General features: G+C 38.3%; 1 protein-coding gene across 2 annotated transcripts in view; it reads left to right on the top strand.

Moving 5' to 3' along the window:
* The window catches only part of RNF214 (ring finger protein 214), a 51,006-nt gene that overhangs the window by 11,820 nt on the left and 26,904 nt on the right, over positions 1 to 12,282 (top strand). For both annotated transcript variants that reach the window (XM_032639008.1, XM_032639009.1), the window contains exon 6: positions 1,373 to 1,512. In XM_032639008.1, coding sequence (XP_032494899.1) covers positions 1,373 to 1,512 — 140 coding nt within the window. The remainder of the gene's footprint in view (positions 1 to 1,372; positions 1,513 to 12,282) is intronic.

Genomic DNA, 12,282 nt, shown 5'->3' with positions numbered 1-12,282 from the left:
ATTGAATGCTTATTCTAGTTGGAGGAGACAGACAATAAAAACAGTAAAAGAACAGGAGGTAGTGAAATGCTCATTAAAATTACTAGATACCATTCCTCCCTCTTTCCCAAGAGATTGGGAAAAATGAAATAAGTTGTCAAAGGTAAGGAAAAATGAACTCTTTTTAGACATTGGTAGGAGTGTGAATTGTTATGACCATTTTAGAAAAGATATTAGGGCGACTTCCCTGGTGGTCCAGTGGTTAAGACTCCAAGCTTCCAATGCAGGGGGCACAGGTTCAATTCCTGGTTGGGGAACCAAGAATCCCGCATGACGTGCAGCGTGCCAAAAAGTTAAGTAAATAAATAAACAAGTAAATAAGTATATAAATAAAGTCTGAAGAAAAAAGATATTAGGAATTGTCACTTAAAATTTTTAAATGTATATATACCTTGACTTAGCAGTCTCATTGTTAGGAGTCTATTCTACAGAAATAAAAGCTTTTGTATGAAAATATAGGCATACAGGATGTTTAAATTGTAGTATTATTTGTAGTTACAAGAAAACTGAAGTCAGCCTTCACAGGATGGACTCTTGACAGAGACTGGTTGACTAAATTCGTTATATACATGTCATGTCGGGTTATACAGCTATTTTTTAGTTTGATCTATATTTATCAGTAGTATGCTCATGTCAGGTGAACAAAAGCAAGATGCAGAATAGTGTATATAAAATTACCTCATTATAAAGAAAACAAAAAAGCAAATACGTATGTAAGTACACATGTATTTGTGTAAGAATGGAGAAAGATGTGAAAGCATAGAACAAAACGCTTAACACATTGATTACTTTATGGGTGGAATTGGTGTGAATTAGGGGTGACTTAACTTTATTACTTTGTGTTTGACTTCTTATTATAAATATATATGTATATAGTTAAATAATTTAAAAAGAACAAAGATAACCCCTACGCATAATAAAGTAGAGCCGTAACAAAACAAAACAAGAACATATTTGTTGGAAGTAGCAAACTCCCACCCTGTGCAAGAATGCCTTTCTCAGCAGTCTTGACAGGTGTTCATTCAGCCTTTATATGAGCACCAGTAGTGGAGAGCTTATTGCTTCACAAGGCAGTAAATTCCGTTTTTGAACAGTTGTGATTGTTAGAAATTCTTTTCTCCTGTTGAATTGAAATCTGCTTTATTATAACTTACTCCCTTTTGGGACTTTTTTGACTGCTTTTGGGACTACTCATCGCCAGATTCCTTCAATTCAATTTGAAATCACTAAAGTCAATATGTTAATTTGAGATAGTTGAAAGTAACCTTCAGACCAAAAGAACTAATTCATTTCCTTCTTTATTTGTGTGTGACTATAATTGTGCGGGACTTAGGAGATATTAAAGGCCATCCAGGACGTAACAATAAAGCGAGAAGAAACAAAGAAGAAGATAGAGAAAGAAAAGAAGGAGTTTTTGCAGAAGGAGCAGGATCTGAAAGCTGAAATTGAGAAGCTTTGTGAGAAGGGCAGAAGGTAAATGATGCTGTTAAGAATAAAAACCCTGGGTTTATGTGTGTGTGTTTGTACATAACAGGCCGGTTCTATTTGTGTTTCTACTTTCTTTTCTTTCAGTCTAATTTTTATTTGAAAAACAAGTGCACAAATTAAAATCCTTGAGTGATTTTAGCTTTTTCAGCACCCTATGTTAAATTTAATAAAAAGTGTTTCAGGGATTCATCAGTACATTGAAATAACAGCAGCTCATTGTTTGGTCCCAAGTCTGATCAGGATTTTGATATATATCTAACACCTATTTCACTTGCCTTATCTGATGTTTTACAGTTTAGGCTATGAGGCTACTTTGCTTATGTTAAATTCAGCACCAAAACTAAATTTCAAACTAACATTGCAAGCTGTTTGCAAAGCTATTTAATGGATCTGTGTGCTTTTCAGGGTACTGCAGCAAGGCTAAGGCGGGCATAGAATTTGGTCATAGTTTCAATTTTCTAAGTTTCTTAATGTGACCTGTTTGGAAGTCAAAATAGTTGTGAATATTGTGATTTTATTTAAATTCTACTAAAATGCATTTTTATTTATCAAGAAAATCTTGGCTTGCTAATGTGTCCGAGAGCTAAGTGAAAAGTAGCGGGATACTTGGAAAATGATTCAGCAAATGAGGAAAGATGATAAATAAGACAGGACATTTTGGAATAATTGGGAAAATTTGAATATGGATTACGTATTAGGTAATATTGTATCAATGGTAAATATTTTGCGTGTGATTATGTAGAAGGTTCTTATTCTTAAAAGATACTTGCTGAAGTTTTAGGGGTTGTCATGATGTCTATAACTTTCAGGTGGTTCAGAGGGAGAAGTAAAGTAAATGTGGCAAAAAGCGTTAACAGCTGGTGCATCCAGATGACGGGCATGTGTTCACGTTCACCGGACTACTCTGTTACCTTTTCTGTTGGTTTGAAATTTTCAAAGAAAAAGTTGCAGGAGTGGGGGTAGATATAGGGAGAAATTAGCCAGGCAATGAATAGGGAAGAAGACATTGCAGGCAGGGGACCTACAGACGAGAGAGATTAGCAACTGAGACCTGAGGTAGAGGGGAATGAGGCTAGTGGAGGAGGCAGAAGCCCAATCACAAAGGCTCAGATCCCGTGTAAGGAGTTTGAGATTTTCCCTGATAGTGAGAGACTGGAGAGTTTTAAGGAGGGGGTGGGGATCAGAGGATGAGATTTGCACTTTATTTATTTATTTTCAATTAAAAAATTTTTAATTGAAGTATGGTTGATTTATAATATATTAGTTTCAGATGTACAACGTAGTGATTTAAAACCTTTATGGATTATATTTAAAGTTATTATAAAATGTTGGCTGTATTCCCTGTGCTGTATACTATATCCTTACAGCTTATTTATTTTATACACAGTAGTTTGTACTTCTTAGTCCCCTACCCCTATCTTGCCCCTCCTCCCCATCTCCCCATTGGCAACCACCTATTTGTTCTCTGTGAGTCTGTTTCTGTTTTGTTACATTCACTCATTCTTTTCACTTTTTAGATTCCACACGTAAGTGATGACATACAGTATTGTGTTTTTCTATCTGATTTATTTCACTTAGCATAATGCACTCCAGGTCCATCCATGTTATTGCAAATGGCAAAATTCCATTCTTTTTTATGGCTGAGTAGTATTCCATTGTGTGTGTGTGTGTGTGAGTGTGTGTGTGTGTGTGTGTATGTATTACCACATCTGTGTTATCCATTCATCTGTTGTTGGACACTTAGGTTGCTTCCATATCTTGGCAACTGTAAATAGAGATTTGCAGTTTAGATAGATGATGACGCCAGTTGGAGAATAGACTGGAGTAGTGTAGAGGACCAGTTAGGAGACTTATCTGTCAGAGCCTGCGTTACAATAATGGTGGCCAAAACTGAAGTGCTGCAGTGGGGAGGAGAGATGTGAATCCATTTGTAAGGTGTTAGGGGTAGCACTAATAGGTGGACAGGGAAGAGTTATAGAAACGCCCATATTTCTGGCTTGGAAAATTGGGGAAATAATGGGGTTTTCTAATAAGATGTCTTATTCAGTTACCCACTTTACAAGTTTCAAGTTAAATTCTACCTCCTTTGTAAAATCTTCCTTACCCAGTTCTTCCTGAACTAATCTCTCCCTCCTCAGAACATCTATACAGCTCTCTGCTGATTTTGCTTATTTTTATTTTTTATTTTTTTTTTTGCTGTACGCGGACCTCTCACTGTTGTGGCCTCTCCAGTTGCGGAGCACAGGCTCCAGACGCGCAGGCTCAGCGGCCATGGCTCATGGGCCCAGCCGCTTCGCAGCATGTGGGATCTTCCTGGACTGGGGCACGAACCCGTGTCCCCTGCATCGGCAGGCGGACTCTCAATCACTGCGCCACCAGGGAGGCCCGGGTCTTCTTTTTTAAAATGCTCTGAGCCTGCCTGATGAACTCGTGATAGAGTAAATAGCAGATCAAGGGAGTTAATGTTGGAAGCATTACTTTGGATGTGATATAAGAGTTTATGCTATATTGAAATTGACAGGGTGCAAGAGGATTCTTTTTGGAAATTTCTCACCAAATTCTAGTTTATTTAACTGGTATGCTTTGAAGTCCTAATAGCTTGTCTGGCAATCAGTAAATCTAGTGAGTATTTCTTAGGTGCAAAGCAGTGAGCCAGACTGTTCAGCATCCTGTATTTTGACCACAGCCTTCAGTCCTTCCAGCTTTCTGTCTCATTCCCAGTAAATGTACAATTTAACATCAAGTCCTCTTTCTTGTTTTTTGACTTCATTCCAGTTTCTCCCAGTCCTCCAGCTCCCTGGAAGCATTTCTTTGCCTAGCCAGACTGGACTCATGGTCTATTACTTGAATTTCTCCCTTACCATTACCATCAATTCTGTGGAGGCTTGTTCCTTTCCTTTCATTTTTCCATAGTACTCCAGTCCTGGGCCAAGTCAGCCCCCACACCTACCCCCCCACCCCGCCCCCTCCAACATCTCTATTCTTCTTATACTTGGGCTGCTGAGGGCTGCTGCAGGTGATCACACAGCTGTGTGTCTTGAGGCCAGAATAAATTTGACTTTCAAAAACACCCGGATCCTCAGGACTCCCTCTTCCTCTGAGGGCTGTCCCTAACTATTACCTCTCTTTCTAAACTTTCTGTCTCCACCACTTCTCTCCTTAGTCTTAGCAAATGATCTTGCCTTTTATTTGACTGAAAAAATAGGGGCCATTGAGTAAACCTTCCTTCAGTTTCTTATCAGCAGATACATCCATCTTTTCTTCATGTCCTTGTATCTGAGTCTAAACTACCTGTGTGTGAATCCTGTTCCCTCTTGCTTTTCCCACTTCTCCATAAGTGACACCACACTCTCCTCCAGTGACTAAGCTGAATAACCATGTCATTCTGAATTCTTCTCTTAACTCCTCTCTGCTTTACCAAGTCCTGTAGATTCTTAATATTAATTGTCCCTTTCTCTCCATTCACTCTGCCACTCTTAGTTCAGGTTTCTATCAGTTCTCCTAGATTCTGAGGCAGGCTACTAAACATTCTTTGCCTCCAGTCTCCTCCATTTTCATTGGTCTAGTACAAATCTGTCGAAGAAATCTGTCAAAGAATACGGATCTGATAATGTCATTTCCCTGCTTAAAGTCCTTCATAGTTCCTAGGGTAAAGTTTAAACTCTTTAGTTTAATATAAGAGGCCCTCAATTATCTAGTCCCTGTTTATGTCCCTAGCTGCATCTTTTACCATTCCCCCAAACCACCATGCTAGTTTATATCTAACTACTACATGTTGTATCCTGAACTCACTTAAAACTCAGCCTGTATCAACTGCTCTAGAAAGCTTTCCCAGATACTCCCCTTATCCTCCCCTTCACACACCCTGACCATTTAATTTAGATGACCCTTCTCCGTATTCACCTAGCATGGTGTGTATGCTTCTGTCATAACACTGACCTCTGATGGTCTTTTGTGTTTACCACATTATATAGTCAGCTTCCTGAGGGCAGGTATTTCGATTATCTATCGCTGTCAAAAAAACACTGTAGAACTTAGCATCTTAAAACAGTAACAATATTTTATTATTTCTCTCAATTCTTTGGGTTGATTGAGTCTCAGATGGATGGTTCTTCTAGTGTCCTTTGGAGTCCTTCCTGTAGCTGCCGTTATGTGGCAACTGGGGCTGGAATGTCCAAGATGGCTTCATTCCTATTTCTGCCTTGGCAGGGGCACGTGGAAAGCTGAGTTCCGGTGGGACTCTGGGATGTCTAGGCCTTTTCACTCTATCTCTCCATGCTGTCTCAGGACTTTTTCCTCTCCAGGTGGTCTTTCCAGCCAAGGAGCCAGATTTCTTACTTGGTGGCTCAGGGCTCCCAAGAGTACAAAAGTGGAAGTTTCCAGGCTTTCTTAAGGCATAGACTTGGGACCAGTACAGTGCTACTACTGTGGCATTCTGTTGGTTAACATGAGTGACAGGGCCAGCCCAGATTCAGTGTGGGAGGGGACTGCGAGGAGGAGGCCTGGTTCACTGGGAGGACTCCATTTTTGGAGATTTGCTACCACGGCAAGTAACACATCTTGTTTAACTTTTTCTGCTCAACATGTAATAGTTTCTTTTAGATACGGGAAATCATAGCAGTTATATAAACAGGGGTTACATAATTGGAGGTGTTTTAGAAGTATGCAGGATGAATTATGAGGAGAGACAGAGGCTGGGACATCAACCAGCAAGCTCTTACAATAAAGTGAGTTTATAAGAATTATTATAAGACTAATGGTGGTTGAATGAAAAGGGAGAAATGGATTTAGGAGGGATTGGTGTCGTATTATTTTAAGGATTAGGACAGAGGGAGAAGTCAAAAATAACTTCATTGTTTTGACCCTGGGTAACTCTGTACCGCCATGGACAGTAATTGGGAAGCAGAATACCAGTTCTAAATTTTGAGGATAAAGTAATACTTTTGATGATACGGGACATGCAAGTTAAAATACTTAGTAGGCAATTAGAAATGGGAGACTTGAATACAGAAGAGATGCTATGTCTTCATTTTGCATATAGGTGATAGTTAAAATGATAGGAGTGAATTTTCTGTGGGAAAAAGTATAGAGTAGGGCTCAGTTCTGAACTTTGAGGTACACCTGCAGTTTGGGAGTAGAAAGAGGAAGAGAAGGCAAAAAGAATAATCAGAGAAGGAAAAGGAAGCAGTTTAAAATAGTAGTATAGGGTTTCAACGGGAGAAGGTGGTTAACAGTGTCAGAAACTATAGGGTAGGAAATGAGAACCAGGTCTGAATAAAGGCTATTGGTAATTTTTTAAAATTTATTTATTTATTTATTTTTGGCTGCACTGGGTCTTTGTTGCTGCACTAGGGCTTTCTCTAGATGCGGCGAGCGGGGGCTACTCTTCATTGCAGTGCACGGGCTTCTCATTGCAGTGGCTGCTCTTGTTGTGGAGCACGGACTCTAGGCACACGGGCTTCAGTAGTTGTGGCGTGCAGGCTCAGTAGTTGTGGCTCACGGGCTCTAGAACGCAGGCTCAGTAGTTGTGACGCACAGGCTTAGTTGCTCTGCGGCATGTGGGATCTTCCCGGACCAGGGCTCGAACCCGTGTCCCCTGCATTGGCAGGCGGATTCTTAACCACTGCGCCACCAGGGAAGTCCCGCTACTGGTAATTATTGAATGTAACCAATAGGGATTTTTAGGTAGAGGAATTAGGTTATTGGATTGATTTTTTTCCCCAATATTTTATTATGAAAAATTTCAAGCATTCAGAGAAACTGCAAGTATTGTACACTAACACTCACCGCCTAGATTCAGCAATTAATGTTCTATTAAATTTGTTTTAACAGTATCTTTCCCTCTATCTATTCATCAGTCCATCTTATTTTTTATGCATATTGGAGTAAGATGTAGTCATCAGTAAATTCACCTATAAACTTGTATATCATTAATTAGACTTTAATATTATTTGTGTTTCCTTTTTTGTGGTAATAAATTATATATGCAGTTAAATATATAAATATTAAGTTGTACCATTCAGTGAGTTTTGACAAATGTATATACCCTTGTAATTCAAAGCCCATCAAGATATAGAGAATACTATGATTAAACCAGATAATTCCTCATGTACCTTCCCTGTCATTCCCTGTCCTTACACTCCCAAAGGTAACTACTGTTCTGACTTTTTTATCAGAGACTAATTCTGTATGTTCTAGAATGTCACATAAATGAAATCATACAACATGTACTCTTTTCTTTCATTCAGCATAATGCTTTTGATAGTTTTCATGCTGTCTTTTTTGTTCGTGAGTAGTATTCCTCTTGTTAATATACCACAGTTTATCCATCTTCCTGTTGATGGTAGGTAGCAGTTTCCAGATTTTTGACTATTATGAATAAAGCTGTGAATATTCAAGTGCAAGTCTTTGTGTGATCATATACTTTTATTTCTCTTGGGTAAATTCCTAGGAATACAATTGCTAGGTTGTAGGGTAGGTATATGTTTAGTTTCATAAGAAAAGGCCAAACATGTTTCCAAAGTGGATATACCTTTTTATACTCTACCTACAATGTTTGAGAGTTTTGGTTGCTTCATATCCTTGCCATTCAAGTGGTTGTGCAGTAGTATTTCATTGTGGTTTTGATTTGCATTTCCCTAGTGGCTAATGATGTTGATCACTTTTTCCATGTGCTTATTGGTCATTAATTTACCTGTTTTTGTAAGTGTCCTGTCAAATATTCCCCCCCACGCACACCTTTTTTGCGGGAATTGAGGTTTTGGCTTTCTATGACTGTATAGTAGATGCTCTTTACATATTCCAAATATGTCTTTTGTCAGTTACATGTTCCATGAAAATTTTCTTCCAGTCTCTGACTTATCTATTCATTTTAAAATTTCATCTTTTGGTGAACGGAAAATTTACTTTCAATGATGTCTAATTTATCAAGTTTCCATTTATAGGTATTGCATTCTCTGTCCTAAGAAACCTCTGCCTCCCCTGAAGTAGCAAAGATGTTCTCCTCTGTTTTCTTATGGAAGCTTTAATATTTATGTCTCTGATCCATCTCAGATTAGTTTTTGTGTATGGTGAGACGTAGGGGTTGAAGTTAATTTTTTCCCATGTGGATATCCAGTTGTTCTGGCACCATTTGTTGAAAAGACTTTCCCCATTGGGTTGCTTGACACCTTCGCCAAAAACCAAATGGCAGTATGAGTCATTTGTATAAATAGTGGGTTTATTCTGGGTACAGTACCAATCTGTTGCATTGATATATTTGCCTATCTTTATGCCAAATCGCAGTGTTGTAATTATTATAGCTTTATAGTAAGTCATGAAGTTAGATTATGCAAAGTCTTCTGCTTTTTTTTTTTAACTTTAAAAAAAATTAATTTTTGGCTGCATTGGGTCTTCATTGCTGTGTGCAGGCTATCTCTAGTTGCGGTGAGCGGGGGCTACTCTTTGTTGTGGTGTGCGGGCTTCTCATTGCAGTGGCTTCTCTTGTTGCAGACCACGGGCTCTAGGCGCAAGGGCTTCAGTAGTTGTGGCACGCGGGCTCAGTAGTTCTGCTGCACGGTATTAGTTGCTCCGTGGCATGTGGGATCTTTCCGGACCAGGGATTGAACCCGTGTCCCCTGCATTGGCCGGCGGATTCTTAACTACTGCCCCACCAGGGAAGTCCCAAAGTCTTCTTTTTGTTCAAGATTGCTTTGGATATTCTAGGTTGTTTGCACTTACATATATATATTTGAGAAGCAGCTTATCATTTTCTACAAAAACAATAGATTTTCTGAGAGTTCTTAATATGATTGGATGCTTAATTTTATCACATGGTTTTTCTGCATCTGTTAAAATTATCAAATGCTTTTTCTCCTTTATTCTGTTAATATAGTGAATTATGTTGATTTATTTTCAAATGTTAAACCAATTCTCTATTCTTGTGATTACACCCAACTTGGGCAAGATGTGTTATTGTTTATATATTGCTGGATTTGACTTGCTAATATTTTTGAAGGATTTTTATGTCTACTTTTATTAAGGAACAGTATTCTGTATTTTTTTTTTTTTTTTTTTTCTTTTTCAGTACATGGGCCTCTCACTGTTGCGGCCTCTGCCGTTGTGGAGCACAGGCTCCGGACGCGCTGGCTCAGGGGCCCAGCCGCTCCGTGGCATGTGGGATCTTCCCGGACCAGGGCACGAACCCACGTCCCCTGCATTGGCAGGCGGGCTCTCAACCACTGCGCCACCAGGGAAACCCTCTGTATTTTTTTTATTTTAAAAATTTAGTTATATCAGTTGCTGAGGGGGCGATGTTAAAATCTCTGTGATTATAGATTTTTCTCTTTTTCTTTTTAATTCTGTCAATTTTTGTTTCTTATATTTTGAAGCTGTGTTGTTAGATGCATATACAGTTATGATTGTTATGTATTCTTGATGAATTATCTTCATCGTTGACATTGACATTTTATCATTTTGAAATGTCTCTATCTTGGTCATACTCTTAATGTTTATTTTATGTAATATTAGTATAGATATTACAGTTATATATGCTTACTCTTTACACAATATATATTTTGCCATCTTTTACCTTCAACCTATCTACATTTTTATATGTTTTGTAGACAACATATAATTGGGTCTTTTTGATCTATTCTGACAAGCTTACTTTTAATAATAGGCTTTTAGTGTATTTGTATTTAATAGGATTATTGATATGATTAGATTTAGGTCTACGTTTTTATTTTGTGAATTGAATATTAATTCATTGACTATTCTTTAGAATTCCATTTTAATTTGGCCTTTTCCACCCAGAATACACATCTATTTAATTCACTGGCAACATGCATCATAAAGACAAACTACATGCCTGTTGATTATGCTATATTAGAAAGAGTTGTAATTTTCTTGAATAAAGTATTTGGAAAATTTGCATAGTTTTAATTGTTGAAACTTAGAATTATCCTTCAGATTTTTTTTAAAAATCAAAAAAATTTAGGTATAATTTACATGCAATAAAATGCACTTATTTTAAGTTACAGTTTGATGAGTTTTGACAAATTAATTATACATGTAAACACTAACACAGTCCAGGTATAGCACATACCCATTACCCTAAAATCTTCCCTGTATTCTGTTTTTTTTTTTTTTTTTTTTGCGGTACGCGGGCCTCTCACTGTTGTGGCCTCTCCCGTTGCGGAGCACAGGCTCCGGACGCTCAGGCTCAGCGGCCGTGGCTCACGGGCCCAGCCGCTCCGCGGCATGCGGGATCTTCCCAGCCCAGGGCACGAACCCGTGTCCCCTGCATCGGCAGGCGGACTCTTAACCACTGCGCCACCAGGGAAGCCCCGTGTGTTCCTTCGTAATCACTGTGCTTCCGCCCCACCATTCCCAGGTAAACACTGATCTGCTTTCTGTCACTGTAGATTACACTTATCTTTTCTAGACATTCGTGTCTTTCTTTCACTTACATTTTTGAGATATATCTATGATGTGATGAATGTGAACTATATCAGTAGTTCATTGCTTTTTTTTAAGACTTAATTTTTTTAGTGCAGTTTGAAGTTTACAACAAAATTGAGAGGGAGGTGCAGAGATTTCCCATATGCCCCCTGCCCATACACATGCATAGCCTTCCCTTTATCAACGTTACTCACTAGAGTGGTACATTTTTTACCAAAGGTGAAGCTACATTAACACATCATAATCACTCAAAGTACATAGTTTACCTTAGGGTTCACTCTTGGTGTTATACACTTTATGATTTGGACAAATGTATAATGACATATATTTATTATTATACAGAGTATTTTTCACTGCCCATCCTTGGTGCTCTGCCTGTTTATCCCCCACTCCCCAACTGATCTTTTTATTGTCTCCATAGTTTTGCTTCTTCCAGAGTGCTGTATAGTTGAATCATACAATATGTAGCCTTTCATATTGGCTTCTTTCACTTAGTACTATGCATTTGAGGTTTCTCCATGTCTTTTCATGGCTTGATAGCTCATTTCTTTTTAGCATTGAATAATATTCCATTGTTTGAATGTACAACAGTTTTTTATTTATTCATCTTTGAAGGACATCTTGGTTGCTTCCAAGTTTTGGCAATTTGAATAAAGCTGCTATAAATATCCAAGTGCAAATTTTTGTATGGACGTAAGTTTTCAACTCCTTTAGGTAGATACCAAGAAGTGTGATGGCTGGATCATATGATAAGAGTATGTTTAGTTTTGTAAGAAACTGGCAAACTGTCTTCTAGAGTGGCTGTACCACTTTGCATTCCCAACAGAAATGAATGAGAGTTCCTGTTGCTCCACATCCTCGCCAGCATTTGTTGTTGTCAGTGTTCTGGATTTTGGTCATTTTAATAGGTATGTAGTGGTATCTCATTGTTTTAATTTGCATTTCCCTGATGACAAATGATGTGGAGCATCTTTTCATATCCTCATTTGCCACCTGTATATCTTTTTTGGTGAGATGTCTGTTAAAGTCTTTAGCCCATTTTTTAAATCTTTTTTGTTTTTAAACTGAGGGATGATATTTTAAATTTAATTTTATTCTTATTTTTTTGGCTGTGCTGTGTGGCCTCCAGGATTTCAATTGCCCGACCAGGGATTGAACCTGGGACACGGCCGTGAAAGCCTGGAATCCCAACCACTAGACCACCAGGGAACTTCCTTATTTGTTTTATTGTTGAATTTTAAGAGCTCTTTGTATCCTTTGGATAACATTCCTTTGTCAGATGTGTCTTTTGCAAATATTTTCTCCCAGTCTGTG

This window comes from Phocoena sinus, chromosome 8 (assembly GCF_008692025.1).
Source record: "Phocoena sinus isolate mPhoSin1 chromosome 8, mPhoSin1.pri, whole genome shotgun sequence".
In the NCBI taxonomy this organism is placed as follows: Eukaryota; Metazoa; Chordata; class Mammalia; order Artiodactyla; family Phocoenidae; genus Phocoena; species Phocoena sinus.
Note: the sequence above shows the minus strand (reverse complement) of the source record. Positions and strands in the feature narration are given on the sequence as shown.